The sequence below is a fragment of the Aureobasidium namibiae genome, assembly GCF_000721765.1.
Source record: "Aureobasidium namibiae CBS 147.97 unplaced genomic scaffold scaffold_6, whole genome shotgun sequence".
NCBI classification, from domain to species: Eukaryota; Fungi; Ascomycota; class Dothideomycetes; order Dothideales; family Saccotheciaceae; genus Aureobasidium; species Aureobasidium namibiae.
In genome coordinates this window covers 702,558-719,064 of record NW_013581203.1, presented here as the reverse complement: position 1 = coordinate 719,064, position 16,507 = coordinate 702,558, and the positions used below count along the sequence as shown (strand labels likewise).

The 16,507-nt window shown below is 51.6% G+C and overlaps 7 protein-coding genes across 7 annotated transcripts; 4 read left to right on the top strand and 3 right to left on the bottom strand.

Annotated features, from left to right (window-relative positions):
• Window positions 1-1,717: 1,717 nt before the first annotated feature.
• M436DRAFT_43965 (GPI transamidase component Gpi16) lies at window positions 1,718-3,520 on the bottom strand (the record flags this gene model as incomplete). The annotated part of the gene is made up of 1 exon (XM_013573045.1): window positions 1,718-3,520. The coding sequence occupies one exon, from the start codon at window positions 3,518-3,520 to the stop codon at window positions 1,718-1,720; it is 1,803 nt and encodes a 600-aa protein (XP_013428499.1).
• A 264-nt stretch (window positions 3,521-3,784) lies between these two features.
• On the top strand, window positions 3,785-4,699 carry M436DRAFT_44402 (LUC7-domain-containing protein; the record flags this gene model as incomplete). Its single annotated transcript, XM_013573130.1, has 2 exons — window positions 3,785-3,812; window positions 3,870-4,699. The coding sequence occupies 2 exons, from the start codon at window positions 3,785-3,787 to the stop codon at window positions 4,697-4,699; spliced, it is 858 nt and encodes a 285-aa protein (XP_013428584.1).
• A 434-nt stretch (window positions 4,700-5,133) lies between these two features.
• On the top strand, window positions 5,134-7,101 carry M436DRAFT_62838 (ArfGap-domain-containing protein; the record flags this gene model as incomplete). The annotated part of the gene is made up of 5 exons (XM_013573202.1): window positions 5,134-5,245; window positions 5,298-5,343; window positions 5,398-5,520; window positions 5,573-5,617; window positions 5,679-7,101. 5 exons carry the CDS (start codon window positions 5,134-5,136, stop codon window positions 7,099-7,101), a joined length of 1,749 nt encoding a protein of 582 aa, XP_013428656.1.
• Window positions 7,102-7,591: 490 nt separating this feature from the next.
• Window positions 7,592-8,023, bottom strand: M436DRAFT_80875 (uncharacterized protein; the record flags this gene model as incomplete). Its single annotated transcript, XM_013573347.1, has 3 exons — window positions 7,592-7,768; window positions 7,831-7,939; window positions 7,998-8,023. The coding sequence occupies 3 exons, from the start codon at window positions 8,021-8,023 to the stop codon at window positions 7,592-7,594; spliced, it is 312 nt and encodes a 103-aa protein (XP_013428801.1).
• Window positions 8,024-8,400: 377 nt separating this feature from the next.
• On the top strand, window positions 8,401-9,763 carry M436DRAFT_71874 (DUF500-domain-containing protein; the record flags this gene model as incomplete). Its single annotated transcript, XM_013573268.1, has 4 exons — window positions 8,401-8,440; window positions 8,494-8,692; window positions 8,746-9,687; window positions 9,742-9,763. 4 exons carry the CDS (start codon window positions 8,401-8,403, stop codon window positions 9,761-9,763), a joined length of 1,203 nt encoding a protein of 400 aa, XP_013428722.1.
• A 1,954-nt stretch (window positions 9,764-11,717) lies between these two features.
• M436DRAFT_71873 (NAD(P)-binding protein) lies at window positions 11,718-12,848 on the top strand (the record flags this gene model as incomplete). Its single annotated transcript, XM_013573267.1, has 3 exons — window positions 11,718-12,013; window positions 12,069-12,320; window positions 12,371-12,848. The coding sequence occupies 3 exons, from the start codon at window positions 11,718-11,720 to the stop codon at window positions 12,846-12,848; spliced, it is 1,026 nt and encodes a 341-aa protein (XP_013428721.1).
• Window positions 12,849-13,731: 883 nt separating this feature from the next.
• M436DRAFT_62834 (uncharacterized protein) lies at window positions 13,732-15,432 on the bottom strand (the record flags this gene model as incomplete). Its single annotated transcript, XM_013573201.1, has 6 exons — window positions 13,732-13,853; window positions 13,976-14,761; window positions 14,816-15,004; window positions 15,042-15,068; window positions 15,122-15,197; window positions 15,250-15,432. The coding sequence occupies 6 exons, from the start codon at window positions 15,430-15,432 to the stop codon at window positions 13,732-13,734; spliced, it is 1,383 nt and encodes a 460-aa protein (XP_013428655.1).
• Between the last annotated feature and the right edge of the window lie 1,075 nt (window positions 15,433-16,507).

The window sequence follows — 16,507 nt, the reverse complement described above, 5'->3', positions numbered from 1 at the left end:
GAAAGAGAATAGAAGATGGAGGAGATATAACGCAGATTACGAACTGGTCACCTGAGACGCGTGAGAGGCTGGAACCTCCATGTGCTACGGTGATCGCCAACCAAAAGACCTGCTATGATAAGCAGTGATGAATACACCATTTCCACACAATACACAAGCATTTGCATTGTGATCACCTTTGGCACAGCGCTATCACCAGTGACATGATACAGATCGATCATCGAAACATCAGGTAGGTGCACCACTCACTCACTCTCACCCCTTATATACCACATGATAAACCAATATTGTTGGCAAGAGAAAATGATGTACGCAAACGACGTACGCACGAGTCGAGATGATTGCTCGACTCTAGTATCATTTCGATCGTCGTAGAGTCATGATGCCATCCAGAATGCCAGACTGGCAGTTTCCATACCAAGGAGTTCAGCTGGGATGGATATGTGTTAGATGCGTAGGTTTCCACCACGGCTTACAACAGTCTTCTGACCGAAGATGATCAACAGCATCTCTTCAACTGCTTGGGTGAAGCTCTTGTTTATCGATCATTTACTAAGCAAGACACTGGCCTTCAGATGTGCGTATCCAAAATCCTTCTAGAGGCTCTTGAATGTCAGACGCCATCCCACCAGGAGCCATCTGCCTTCGCTCCTAACCTTGCGTACGAGCGTGTGTTGCCTAGACATGACATGGGGTCACGAAGCTACTGGGTACTCTATTTCACGCTCTCTTTGATAAGCATGTGATGATTGCGTGTTTTTAGCCGTATAATGACGATCATACCTCACAGCGTGCTCTGCCTTATAGGTAAGTATAAGATTCGAGTTCGATTCTAGTAAGTTGTTGGGTCCCACAGTCGAGACCAATATCAGAGACAAAAAATGAAACAGGCTTGAACATGAGCAAAAGAAAGACACGAGTTGTGGATAAAGGCTAGACACAAAGACATGTGTATATATAGCGGAACCAGAAAAAGAAAAAAGAAAGAATGTGAAACCAAAGATCTCGAGCATATCGAGGAGGGAGTCAGTACTTACAGCAGCAAACCGTTGAATATCAAACAACTAGACTTCATCATCCTACAGTCTTCAACCCTTGTGTTTGCAAGAAGCTCGTCGAAAGGATTTTCCATCACAGCCACTCCCAGTGCTCCCAGAAGTCAAACCATCCTTGTGTTTGCAAGATCAGGTGCAAGATCCCGCAGAGCATCGGGCTAGCAAGTTTTGGCTTACGTCACTAGACCTAAAACTGGTAGCAAGGGTCGTTTCGCCAATATACTCTTGAAGTTTCTAATTCTTATGATTAGCCGCAGGATGGACATCTCGTGTCTTACCTCGCGAGGAGGTTAGTGGCCTGAGGCCAGAGATGTTCTAGGAACGAAATATCAGCAGATGCAGAGAGTCGAACCCGAGATCTTTGGGGGAGTATGTGACGACTAGGCTAAAGGACAGGGGATGGGTAAGACGGGTGGTCGACGGGGATATATGGTCTAAGGGGGCCTAAGCGTGAGACTTGGTGTGAGTGAAAGCGAGTGTGATTTTGCAACACGTCTCAGCCGCCCCTGAGGCATGTGTTCTTTCTGGATCGGGATACTGGTCTTTGAGGCAAGCGTTATACATGTAAGACTGAAGGAGTATCTTTCACGAGAGGAACATAAGTAGATTAGGGGAGTCGTTTTCTCTCACTGTTGGCTGGGGCCGAAAAACATATACTCAAACTACCGTACTTTCTTGGTTTCACCATTTTGGTCGGCAACCTTGACCTCTCTACTCTTCTGCAGCTTTTGCTTCAACTTCAGAATGACAGCTTGGAGCTTCGCCTTAATCGCAACGATTCCTGCTGGCTCAACTTCGTCTGCAGCAACAAAACGACGCACGATCAAGTTGAAGATACTGCCAAATGCCATGGCCATGACAGTGCTGGTCAGGATGATGACATTGTACGGCATACTGAAGTCGGGAGTAGGAAGAGGAAGGAGCAAGGAAGTGGTGCGTAAGTACATGGTGGTTGCTCCTTGTCCGTTGGTCGAGTCTATCAGCAGCTTGACTATTGAGGGCGCAACATCAAAGCCACGATTTGCATCGGGAGGATACTCGGTGTATCGCAAGATGGCCTTTTCAAAGTCGTAAGTCAGGACTAGAGAAGCTCCAGCGGGAACGTGGAGGCGTAATTCGAGGTGGGTGCCTCTGGCACGATCAATGGCGGGCCTGTAGAAGGTTTGCTGGATAGATGATGGCGAAGGAACGGAATTGATGGAAGCGTGCAGGGTGTGCAGATATGGTTTCATGAACCACGGTAGAGACTCGAGATAGACGAGATCGACGGCATCGGTAGCGGATGGGTTGGTAAGAATGACACGCATGCCGCCTCGTTCTTGACCGTAACCAACCATGGTTCGTTCCGCATGGAGGCGTGGCTGTTGCAGAGTCGAAGGCGCAATCAAAGGTCGTTCGCCCATTGCAATGTCGAAACTCCCAGAATCCGGTAGACTATATCGCACAAGACCCTCCTCAGACTTGTGCTCGCCATAAGCTTCTTCGGCAGTGATGGTAATGTTTTGATCGGGAGCGGCATGCAGGGTGACTGATTCAGGGGCAGCACCTTGGTTGACATGGCATGAACCACGAATAGGATGACCAAAGACCTTAGTCAAAGTCCAGTCACGCTCTGCAGACGGTTCGCGTGGGTAACAGGTGTCATGACTGTTATACCACTTATCAGTGTCACAGGCAATGTCCTCGACCGGTGGAGGTCTGGGAATGGGATCATTCTGAGATCGCATAGATCGGTCGAGATCAAGAACCATATCCACAGTCTGCTCGATCTCCAGCAAGCACTCGGATCCATCAGTTGGGCATATGGGACGCACGTCGATGGCCATTGACTGCCAGGAGGCATCGAAGAGTTTGTGTCCGTCCAGAAGAGTTGCGATGCCAGCCTTTCCCTTGCACGGAAGAAGCTTCAGGAAGGGGGTCAAGTTCTCGGTACAGACAACTTCGTGAGGCAGGGCACCATGCAGCAGGTGCAAGGAAGAAGTGTTTTTGTGGGAGCCCTCCTTGTCAAAAGTCATTGCCGGACGGATGGTCTTTGTCGAGTCGATGAAGTTGATGGAGGCGCAGAAGAGACCAGACAGAGCATTACTCAGAGTCAACCAGCGAGCATTGGCCTGCTCGTGCGAGTGTGCATCGACCCAAGCCCACAGCTCGACACCAGTGCCTCCTTCACGGCGGCCATGTCGCGGTCGTTGTCCCCAGTTCTCAGAGTCCCAGCGACCGATGCTGAAGCGGAGATGCAGCTCTCTGGCATGGGTGTGTTGCAGAATCTGGCCGAGCGAGCGCGGAAACAGGCGGTAGTTCTGGGCATCGAAGTCGGACTTGGTCGTGTTGGCCTTGAAGTTGAAAGCAGCCAGAAGTTGAGATTGAGGAAGTGGGTGCAGGTCCAGTTGCTCGGTATATTGACCTTCAGCCCATGGTGCAAGCAGACACAGCAGCAGCGACAGGGCACAGGCTATCACGAGCATTGCGGCCTCATGGCGTAGACGGTGCATCTAAAGGGGGAACCGACTTGAGCATACAAGAGTGCCAAGCCGTCGTCTGGCGCGCGGAGACAGTCGCCGTCTCTTCCGCTTTTGCTGTCACCAAAGCTTTCCATCTGCATATCACCACTCATTCGGCACCAGTCATCTTGCGATACCCTTCACTCCCTCTTGGAATTACCGTATCGCTTCAATACCTATACCATCATCCACCGAGAACACGCAGCTGCGACGTAGCGCATATCCAACATGGCCGCTGAGCAAAGAAAGCTGCTGGGTACGCTTTCGCATGACACGCTCTTGCTATATGCAGCTTACTGACTCGTTCTTGCAGAGCAGCTCATGGGCGAGCAATTGCTCGCTGGTCCTGGCGCATCGCGCGCTCCTCAATTATCCATCACAGACACAAAGGTGTGCCGCTCCTACCTTGTCGGCACCTGTCCTCACGACCTGTTTACCAACACCAAACAAGATCTCGGTCTGTGTCCAAAGACACATAGCGAAGCCCTGAAGTCCGAGTACGAAAACGCAGACGACCAACAAAAGCGCAAATGGGGCTTCGAGTTCGACTACATGCGCGACATGCAAAAATACATCGACGACTGCAATCGCCGCATCGATAGTGCACAGCGTCGCTTGGAAAAGACTCCCGATGAGATACGCCAAACAAACGCCCTCTTGAAGCAGATTGGCGAATTGTCGCGGAACATCGAGGATGGCCTGGTCGAAGTCCAGATCCTGGGCGAATTGGGCAGTGTCAATACCGCCGTCACAGAATACTTCCGTATCAGACAACAAAAACAACTGAAGGAGGATCGCGAACGTGAGCTCAAGGCTCTATCCGACACATCAGGTCCCTCGGGTCACCAGAAGCTCCAAGTCTGCGACGTGTGTGGCGCATACCTCAGTAGACTGGACAACGATCGCAGATTGGCGGATCACTTCTTCGGAAAGATGCATCTCGGTTATGCCCAGATGCGCAAGACGTACCAGCAACTACAGAAGGATCTCCAAGGTCGTCAACCGCCCATCCGCGACGAGCCTTCTGGTCCTAGAGGAGGTTACGACGACAGAGACTATGGTGGCCGTAGCGGTGGTTACGGCAGCAGACGAGGAGGAGGAGGTGGCGGTGGCTTTGGAAGAAGAGGAGGTGGCAGATGGTGATGATTCTATTGAGCTACGAAAGGAGACTGCAAAACGAGGATGCATAACAGCTTGGTCGGTGTTTTTGGCGCAATACCCGCATGAGGCATGGCAGCGAGGCGCTGGGATGGTCACTTTACTTTTATATATATCCCTATTTCCGAAGGATAGAAATGCTGAAACCAGTTCAAATCATGAAACCCGAGAGTTTGAATGAGCCGCTAATTGCTAGAGTCATGAATCACGTGCGGGCAGCGTCATTGAGGGTCTAGGTAATTACAACAATCGAGGGGCCGGATCAATCGTTCATTTCGATTGTACCTCTGCACAATAGCTCGCTCTCACAACTGTACTTCTCGGTAATCTCGGGTACAATAACATTCAGTCCGGCTTGAACACGCCAGCACCACCACACCGCACACGACACACCTACTCCACCCCTCACAACCGCCGCCATGTCGCGGAGACCTGCTGGACCCGACAGGACGATGCAGAACCAACAGACGCTGAAGAGCTTGGTCAAGTTGGAAGGAAATAAGAGCTGTGCAGACTGCAAGAGGAACAAGCGTACGAGATTCACACTCTGCGACAGAACACGGAAGCTGACAAGTGTCGACAGACCCGAGATGGGCCAGTTGGAACTTGGGCATCTTCATCTGCATTCGGTGAGCAACTGCTGCTACCGTGCATCGAACCATGTTCGCTGACAAGACTTGTAGATGCTCCGGTATTCACCGTGGTATGGGCACACACATCAGCAGAGTCAAGTCTGTCGATCTGGATTCTTGGACCGATGAGCAGCTTCAGAGCATGCTGAAGTGGGGCAACACAAGAGCCAACAAGTATGCGATTCTCATCTCAAATACCAAGCATTTGCTGATCATCGTTCTATAGGTACTGGGAAGCAAAGCTTGCCCCTGGTCACGTTCCTGCCGAAGCGTACGTACCTAATCCGCAACACAGCATCCAATTCTGTCTTCGATTCCTGACATCTATACAGCAAGATCGAGAATTTTATTCGCACCAAGTACGATTCGAAGAGATGGACTATGGACGGCCCAATTCCTGATCCCTCGACTCTGGGCAGTGAGGGCGGAGACGAAGACGTGGTCATTACAGACGAAGCCTTTGCTAGTATCAAGTTGCTGACCAAAACACAGCCTCTCAGCGTTGTCCAAGAGAAGGCAAAGCTCGACCGTTCAGCCTCGCTCAGAAACGCTTCCATGAGCAGCGGACCTGCTGCTCCCCAACAAGCCCCGAGAGCAGTTGCTCCAGTCATCGATCTGTTTGGCGACGACCCGACTCCAGCTCGTGCCAGCACCGCCGAACCCTCGATCTCCTCAAGACCTCCTTCACAACAGCAAAAGGCACCTCCTGCACCTCCCAAGCAAAACAGACCTGGCGACTCTCTACTGGGTCTTGACTTCTTCGGAACAAGCCAGTCTGCACCCCCAGCACGCCCTGCCAGTGCTGCTTCAGGAGCTTCTACCATGGGAAGCAACCCGCGATCGGATCTGAAGCAGTCTATCCTGTCTCTGTACGCATCTGCACCCAAACCTGCTCCAGTGCAACAACCTCAGTCTTCCTCGAATGCATTCGGTGGTTTCGCCTCTCCACCAATGCAATCACCTGCCGCTTCGACATCTTCGTTTGGTGGTATGGCCGATGCATTCGGCGGCTTGAACTTTGGTGGCCCATCTGCTCCCCAACAACAGCAGCAACAGCAACCAAAACCCTCTGCTTTCTCAAACCTGACCTCCCCAGCATCACGTAACAGCTCTCTCAGCGGTGGCAGCTTCTTTGACGCTAAGCCCACACCGCCGCCCAAGCCTTCTGCTGCACCAGCACCCAGACCGCAGCAAGCTCGCGTGTCGAGTGGTTTCGGCGACTTCGGCGACTTTACCTCAGCGCCATCACCCGCACCCGCACCCGCACCTATCTCTACAAGGTCGCCTGTTCCCGCAAGCTCTGGCATGGGAGATTTATTCGATATGGGTGCTCCCGCGCCTTCGAAGCCTGCAACCTCGACTTCTGCTTCGGCCTTCAATCTTTCCAGCCCCGCTCCTCCACCAAAGCCTGCACCTGTGTCAGCTATGGGCGGTCTCGACAACATGGACGCTTGGGGCTCGAACAACGCTTGGAGCACCCCTGAGCCAGCAGCACCCGCGCCCCCTACCACCTCGTACAAGGCACCTGTCGCAAGCACCAACACATACAAGGCACCTGCTATGACCAGTGTGTCGAATGATGATGACTTTGGCGGTTGGGGAAGCAATGAGGGTACTTCGTCCAGCAAGCCTACTATCAGCCAAGATGACGACTTTGGTGGTTGGAGCAGTGCACCTGCACCTGCACCTGCTGCATCTACATCTAACAACAAGGGTCCAACCTCTGATGATCTCTTTGGCAACGTTTGGGGTTAAGCATAGTAGCATTAATGGTAGCATCGTCAGTGGGGAGGTAAAAACAGCATTTGGGACCTCGATGGCCATTATCGAATACATCTGGCCTCTGTCTAATATACAATATCGGAATGTCTCAGAAGACCGACTTGGCCCAGACTGATAGTCAATGTCCAACGCGTGTTGCGGTTGCGCATCGCGAGATATGTTGTGACTTGGTGGGGAACACCCATATTGTGCAAGGTCACTCGACTTTGCGTGCCTTGTCGTATCCTTTACTCGGTACCATCCTATAGCGGGCCGCCCTCTGTCTGTGTGGGCTTGAGTCATGTTTACAAGTCGCCAGAGCAGGCTGCTCGATCGCTCCAGACTGTGTCCTCCTTCCATGTGCATCTGGTCGGATGTGTGTTCCAAGTCCTGTGGGCGCATGACGACGTCTCCTTGCTGCCTACCAGTGCTCGGAGCCTTGATGATCGCGTTGCAAATATCTTGTAACAACGTAGCAGGATCCTCAGGCAGCCTTGGAGCCTCCAAAGACCCAGCCGCCGATCCAGTAGAGCACCAGAACTATAGCGATGAGGATTCCAGCAAGCTTGAGAATCGCAACTTTGTTTCCTTGCTGTGCCATCCTCGTCAGTCTTCCAGCACTACCCTGCAAGCTATTCGAGAAGTTGGAGAAGGCATTTGTCTGTTGCGTCGGTGTTAGTTGATGTTCGTAGACGCGATCGGTCAGGGGAAGCAGCGGCGTACGGAGGAGTCGATGACAGTCTGGTCGCGGGCGTTGTCGTAGATATCGATGGTGATGCCACGCAAGGCCGATACCTTTCCGGCGAGGTCGTCGAGTCGTGAGTTGTTTTGGCTTTAAGACTTGTCAGTGGCTGTGTAGTGGCCGCAGCAGGAGAGGAAGGTGTGGGTACCGTTCGCGTTCGTAGGCTTCAGACATTGTGGCGATTGCTCAATAGGAGGCTGTGGGAGCTGGATGTCGAGTTGCGACGACCGGAGCGTTGATGAGTATGGTCGGCAGACGCGATGGTCAAGGAACAAAGGATGATCAATAATGCTGGTACAAGCAGCCTCGGGAAGGTGTTGCCGGTCCGGGGTCGAAAGCACGGACAATGACGACGACTCGCTCTTGCTTAAGTCATGGCAGCTCGGCGGAAGCCCCACTATATCTCTATAGCCCGACTCTCATTCTCGTGTCGCTGTGCCTGCCCTGCTCTTCCCCTCTGACTGTAATCTGGGTCTTGTCCTCGTCGCGTCCCCTTCTGCTCGTTGTCACGCCTACAAGCTCCCATATCACCGCCATCACATTCGCCCATCATGCCGCTCATCAACAATCCTCTGCCCTCTTCGATGAAGAGTAAGTCGCCATATCGCATTGCCATGCTCTGCTCGGTTCCTGACAATCTATAGGCGAATGCAAGAAGACAGGCAAGATCCTCGCGTCCTTTATCGATCCGAAACAGTCCTTCGGTCCCGACAAGATCATTCCACCCCAAATCCTCGCAAATGCCAAAGGTCTTGCCATCATGACCGTCTTCAAGGCTGGCTTCCTCGGTAGTGCTCGTTTCGGCTCCGGTGTCATAGTAGCCCGCCTGTCAGACGGCACTTGGTAATATGTCTCATCAATGCTTTGTCATTGACGCTTGCTGACCTCAGCTTCAGGTCTGCTCCTTCCGCAATTGGTACTGTTGGTGGTGGTTTCGGTGGCCAGATTGGCTTCGAGCTCACCGACTTCGTCTTCATCCTCAACGATGCTGCTGCTGTTCGTACATTTGCTCAAGCTGGCAGTATTACCCTCGGAGGCAACGTCTCGATCGCCGCCGGTCCAGTTGGTCGCAATGCAGAAGCTGCTGGTGCTGCCTCGCTCAAAGGCGTCGCTGGTATTTTTGCCTACAGCAAAACCAAGGGGTTGTTCGCAGGTGTCTCTCTTGAGGGAAGTGCTATGATCGAGAGAAGAGATGCCAACGAGAAGATGTACAACCGTCGTGTCACTGCCAGAGCTCTGCTCGAGGGCGGTGTCCCTGTCCCGCCACAGGCCGAGCCTCTGATGCGCGTCCTCAACAGCAGAGTCTTCGCTGGAGTCGCTGCTCAGCAAGGTGATGCCATGTACAATGATATCCCAGTCTACGATGAGTCTCACGACGATGTCATCTGGCAGGGAAAGAGAGGTGCTGCTCACGGTGAAGGTGTTCGCTCGGATCGCACAGGAGCTTCTGGCAACTTTGGCGCTCCTTCACGTGCCAGCACTTGGCAAGACGATGTTTATGACAGACAACCCAGCTTCGGATCCCGTGCCAACCCTGGTGAAACATTCGATCGTCTGGAAGCCTCTCGCGCACGCAGTAACAGTGCATATGCCGATCAGGCCGAGTATTCGTACTCTGATCGCAAGCCTTCCAGACCCAGTGCTCCCAAACCGACTTTCAGCAGTAATACCGCAACCCCCAAGCCTGGCCAGGCTATTGCTAAATTCACCTTTGATCCTGATCAACCTGGTGACTTGGGTTTCAAGAAGGGCGAAATCATCACCATCGTCAAGAAGACTGATAATCCCAACGACTGGTGGACAGGCAGAATTGGCTCAAGGGAAGGAATTTTCCCTAGGTAAGTCAGAACCACTCTTGGAATTGCTATCGAAGCTAACATGTTGGTGTGCAGCAACTATGTTGAACTCACTTAAACGCCATCTCTATGCCCGACACATGGCCTTGTATGCCCACACGGTACGGATGTATAATTTCTTCTCCTCTGTTTGTTGTTTTGTTTGCATAGCGCCGCGAGCACGGCGTTCGACGGTGGTCTCTCTGGGTTTTGTTCTACTGTTATATACCTTTGATGTACAGGCTGCTCCCAGTCAAATAACCAAAAGCTGGTCAATCTTTCTTTTCAGAGTGTCAGTTCCTGTTTTCTGTCCAATTTCCACCACATCCCAGTCGAAACAATCATTCATCTCTCCGACCTGCATGCAAGCCTGCTTCAAGACCGATCAACTTCCCGAGCCTGGATCAGTTTTGGTTCGATACCCGCGGCGTTCGCGCCTACCCCACGCCAGTAGCCGGGGCGCGGCGGGCCGATCGCTGTTCTGCGGCCTGCTCCATGCGGACCGTTGTCTATCAATCTCTTGTAGGAGAAACAGGCATGCTCTGTGTCACGATGTGTAATCTCGACCTTCAGGCACCTGGTCGCTCCAGACGAGCAGCCAGGGTTTGCGACACGGAGAGATTGATTCACCTCTTGATACGGCATGGTATTCTGTTGCCTTGATGATTGTAATCTCAATTTCCACAATACACTGTATGCTGAGGCGGTGACTTTGATATATTTCAAGATGATGCATGTAAACATGTGTGGCTTGCATGTTTCAGACGGATACAGACAGTCCGGAAATGGAGATGATGCAAATGTATTGGTAGAAAATTTTGTTACCTGGTCCACAATTCAGGTGTGACAGGGATGGCCCATCAAATCAGACGTGTACTTCGACTGCTTCCTATGCTGTTGCCTACCATATCACAAACCCTCTTCAAGGCATCGAGATACAAACCTGTTAGAAGTTGGAGAGATGGGAGCGTGGGTTGATCGTCAACGTTCCTGGACATGTGGGGGCCCGGAATCTGGGGTCTTCATCGTTTGTGACGTTTGGCGGCTGCACTCCCCTTCCTCGAATCATCACCTCCAAAGGCACGCATGCCATAGGGGAAACAGAGGGATATCGGGTCCTTGCTTCTATGCAGCCCTCACCGCCAGATCCCAACGGTGAGCAACCACATGACTGTATGCCGCATGGTGGAGGCGTATGTAGGTATCAGTAATGTTTTTTTCATCACCCTGCATGAACGAGAAAACATGTAACTATAAAGAGGAGGGAGCTCCACCTAGGAGTCAGAAGCCCTTTCTGGTTTCTTTCTGGTCTCAAGCCTCTTTGGTCTATCGTATCCTTTGCACATACCCATCCGACTTCCGTCTATCCTGATAAGCTGACCTCAGCCGTCACTTCTATTCTTGCCATAGCCCTGATCTTTTGCCCTGTCGATATCTCCAGGCAACTTGTCACAGATTGCATCATTTCATTCAACTGAATCACTTGAAAAAGCGAGCAAGTAAAAGTGATAACCAGTGCCCATAGCGCTCGTGTTTGATCAGCTCCACTTGTCTGTTGCAGGCTTCGACTAGGTAGGTAGGCATATCCTCCCTCGCTATAGGGTTGTTTCCTCATGAACCCGTCATTGACCCTCAATTGAAGCTACTACAAAATCCTTCCGCTACCTGCCGTCAATTGTCCAGCGCTCAATTGCAACTTCCACTCGGGTTAAGAAAAAGAACACAAGCAAACCGCCAACATCTACTTCAAGCGTCACTCGCTCCTTCCTCAACTTCACCACTCACTTCCTTCCCTCACTTCTAAGGCCGCGGCTACCTCCGGACCTCACAATTCTCGCGTGTATATAACGTGGCCGCTGTAACAATTCCTCCATCGCCTCGACAATCCACTCCAACCTCGACGATCTCACTCAAGTTCATCAAAGTCTTTCCACCTTCGATCATCTACTTGACCCGTCCTTCTTATACTACTTCCTTCTTCACAACTTCACACATCCGGTTCAATGGCTGTTCTGTCGGTCATGCGCACTTCCATGTTCCGCGCCGCTCGCCGCGCCACGGTTCAACCCGCCGTCTCGCCAGTTTTTGGCCGCACTTTCGCCTCGGTTCGTGGCGCTGGTGACGAGAAGTCTATCAACGTCGTCTCGTACTCCAAGTCCGGTCAGCGCGAGCAGGAGACCCTCGCTGTCCCTGCTACTAACGAGCCTGTCAACCCTCCTGGTCAGGACGTTGAGGTTGCTGCTCAGCCCCTCAAGCATGAGTTGCTCCAGGCCCTTCCTCCCACTATGCAGAAGTTCACCTTGTTTGGTCAAGTCGCTGTTATTACCGGGTAAGACTGCAACACTTTCTTCTTCACTTCGCACCTTACTGACTTTCAATCACAGCGGTGGTCGCGGACTCGGTTACAACATGGCTCAGGCCCTCTCTGAAGTTGGTGTGAAGGGCATTGCCATCTTCGATGTCCAGCAAGAGCTTGGCGAGAAGTCTGCCCAGCAGCTCTCTGCTCAGACCGGTGTCGATGTTCGCTTCTACAAGGTTGACGTCCGTGACGAGGCTGCCATCCAGCAGGCTGTTCAGGACGTTGCTGCTCACTATGGCCGCATCGATGTTCTCATCAACGCTGCCGGCATTGCCGAGTAAGTTCACATCCTTCACACTCATCCTAACTCGTACTAACACATCTCAGCTCCAACGTCAAGGCTGAGACCTATGAATCTGAGAAGTTCCGCCGTCTCCTCGACATCAACATCACCGGCACCTTCCTCGTCGCTCAGGCTGTCGGTCAGCAGATGATCAAGCTCAAGAGCGGAGGTTCCATGATCAACATCGCTTCCATGTCCGGCACCATCGTCAACTACCCTCAGGAGCAGTCCTGTTACAACGCTTCCAAGGCTGCTGTCATTCAGCTCACCAAGTCCCTCGCTGCCGAGTGGGCTCGTTACAACATCCGTGTCAACTCCATCTCTCCTGGATACATGGATACCGCTCTCAACCGTGTCCCTGCTCTTGACGCTCAGAAGCGCATTTGGATGGACAACACCCCCCAGAAGCGTCTCGGTGCTGTTGATGATCTCAACAACTTGGCTGTCTACCTCGCCTCGCCTGGTTCCAGCTACATGACTGGCAACAACTGCCTCATCGACGGGGGTTACACCCTCTGGTAAACGGTCACGCCTGATGTTTCTGATTCCTCAGCGCGGCGTTTGTCTTCTTCACCGGCGAGTTTACGCATTTCCACGGCGTTACATGGCGGGTATATAGGAGGCGTTTGATCCAATGGCTGCGATTTCTTTCGGTGGCAGCTCATGGTTGCTTTTGCTTTTACACTTGCATGGCGGTATAAAAGGGATCAAGATGAAGATGGTACTACAACGGGGGAATGGTAGATCGTCCATGATGTTCTTCTAGCTTTTACACTTGCTCTACAACAGGCGCATGTTCGCCCTGCTCAATGATGATACTACTTTGCTATCCTTTTCTCTCGTCGTTCGTCGCTACTGGTGTCTTGCATACATTTCATTTGTTTTCTCTGCTTTTTGCGGCGCATGTCATCAAGCCATGGTAACAGATTTTCGGACATTGTCACTTCGTGATGGTCCATTTGTGCTTGACAGATATGGTTCCCAGAAGGCTCTCGATTCACGTACTCTTTCTGATTTAAGGTGATTGCACGGTCTGCTCCAATGAACGATTATAGGGTGCACTCGAACGGAATAGGCGAACGAGTATATAATTCCATTCTTGAAATCAACAGACCACAATGATTCATTCAACACAACATCCTCGAATCAACACGTCCAAATTTCTGAACACGCTTGCAAAAAAGGATCAGACCAAGTTTTGGAAGCAACAGGAAAAAGGGATGCTTACAGCAAAAAGCGAATAAAAGATCCTTCGGTGATTGCTTCCGCTGGATGAGAGTAGCCACCACTCTCTGCCTCCTTACTTCTCTCTCCGTGAACAATTTACGCCTTTGTCATGTTTCAATCTCCTCCCCAAGGACAGAAACAATCTTATTCGATGACCCCCCTGAGGACCAAACACCTTTCAAAGGTACTTGCTCCTCAAGGCCTGGCTGATGGAACTCATTCTGCTTGTCGTAGAGCCAGAGCCGTGTTGCATGTGACTCATGAATGCCTCTTCGATGGCTGACTGCGAGATACTTGCATCTGTGGTTTTTGTCTCTCATCAGCATCGACTTCCTCTATCCTCGGCTTCTTCTTCTTCTTCTCCCTACAGCCCAACACCATATCCAATCAATTTGGGGAGGAAGAGGGGAGTCATAACTTACCATCAAGATCGCTAAACGAACTTCCCATGCTCGGAGTACCTTCACTGCCGTCTTTGCGAACGCGAGGACTCAGTTTCGAAAGCTCGGAGCGGTGACGAGGACTCAACGCGCTAGCTGGAGAAGCTCGGGTGTAGTCTCCCCTGTTGCTTTCTCTATGCTTGCCAACATTTGTAGTTGGTTGAGAAGGGGCAGCAGCAGAACTCGCCGACGAAGCCGAAGAATCGGGAGCAGCAGGTCGTTGCTCAAACACCCTTTTCACCGGCGATTTGATCGTTGCAGCTCCATCAGCACTTCCGGTTGCGGTGGTCGCAAAAGGCAAAAAGCCACCAGAGGACTCGGCGTCTTCGTCTTCATCGTCGTCGTCGTAGCCATGTCTAGCAGTTTTTGGATAATGAGAAGGTCGGCGAAATGCTTGACTGCGGGCTATGCTCTGGCTTTCTCCATCTGATGACGATGAAGAATCAGAGTCTTGCAAGACATCAGAATCGGGTTCGGAGATTTCGCGTTGGGGGGAGATGGGTTTGCGGTGGTTGCCAAATGCTGTGTTGAAGGTTCTGGCTGAGGAGGCTTGGGCCGAGCTGACAGGTGTGATGATGCGGGACTGGGTCAGCGTTCTGGTGGAGGGTGTGCGGGAGAGTCCTCCTTCTGTTTTTTGTGGTTGGTTGGTGGTGGAGAGGCTAGGGAGAGTCGTGGGAGGTTGACGGAATACTGCTGAGGATACTGAGCCCATGGTTGGAGTTGGACTGTCTCGCATGTGCGCTGAGAGAGATGATGGTGCTCTTTGGCCTGTATCGCTCATCAACTTTGATATCGTGTACCGCTGTATACGTTGAGCCGTACCTTGACTTGCCACCGGAAAGGCGGTTACATTGCTGTTCAAGGCGACATTTCCTGTCGAATCAGGCGGCATGGGTGATGGACAAGCCGAAGGACTGAGTTTCTTCATCTGCGCTTTCATCTGGGCAAAGTGTCGTTCGTACAGCCATGCTGCCTGCTGGAGGAGAAAGGCGAGAGAGACCTCAAATCGAGCTGACCTGAGTATGAGTTAGCCGGAAATCAGTCGAACCAGACAGATATACCGACAAGTCTTCCCCTATCAAGATATTAGCATGTTACTCTGTCTAATAAAGCTGGGTTGATACATACAATCCAGCTCCTTGCTGTTTGAAGCTTTGGAAATGATCTTCCATAACGCACGATCTTTGGTGGAATTCCAATCAACCTATGCAGCATTAGAATATTATATATACACAAATCTGATCTATCCGGACTACCTGTGGCGGATCTACAAAGTCACCTCTGGCGAAGGGCAGCCGGATGAAGCAAGTGTAGTGCACGGATGAGTCCGCCGAAGCCGACTTGTTTGCTGGTGATGGCGGAGCGTTAATACCTAGAGCATTATTCGACAACTGTGCCGTGCGAAGAGAAAGTTGCTTTGGATCTTCAATATGCGACATGCTGTGATTAGGGTGCTGATGAAGAAGATGGAGAGACCCCGGACCAGGATGATTGGTGGTATAGGAAGTATGGCGCGAGACACAAGCACGTGACAGCAACCCAGACATGCAACACACGCGTGTGATAGTCACTGGGGTTGAATCTTAGATTAAAGAATTCAGCGACACTTCTGTGTCGGCTATATGCCTAGATCTACAGTAGTTCAACCACACCTTTGAGGTTGTGAACAGGGTCACTCTCCATACATAGAACCGCAGCGATAATTGGCTTCCAAGTATGTTTCTCGAGCTCCTGGAGTACATGTCTACATCTCTACAAATTAGACCATTGGAGCTACGAAAACTACTCGAAAGGGACTCCCACTCGATTCGAGGGTTGGTTGTCTTCTGCGACCTGGCTCCCTTATAATTATATTTGCTTATGGCTTTTGCTTCTGCTCTACCGATAATCTGTTGTCAGCATAGAATTGAAGTGGTAGGCATGACAATCTCAGGCGCGGTCTTTCACCTCGAGAACTCTTTCTGCGGGAGGATTGTGTCAGGGTGAAAGAGGGAGAATGCAGAATGTGAACAACTAAACACCAGTCACAGGAATAGCAGCACCAAAGAAGATTATACGACGCAGAACAAGACATTACCAAAAACAAAGATAAAGCACCACGAGCAGGATTCGAACCTGCGACCTCCCGACCCTCGAGAGCGAGAGTATTGGGATCTTAGGTGAGCGAACGTAGGAAGCGAGCGCAGGATACCAGGTCGGGTGTGCTGACCACTGCACCACCGCGGCTTTTCGGGTGGGAGGGACACAAAATTCATGAAATATAAAGGTTGAGAGAATATAGGGTGGCGACGACGAAGCTTGGAGCAGAACGGAGCTCATGTGATCGTGCCTTGATACCAAAAGGAAAATCATGTGACAGTGCTTCAATACCAAAAAGAAATGAAGCACCGTGGGCCGGATTCGAACCAGCGACCTCCCGACCCTCGAGCGAGAGTATTAGGAATTTAGGTAAGCGAACGTAGGAAGTGAGCGTAGGATACCAGGTCGGGTGTGCTGACCACTGCACCACCACGG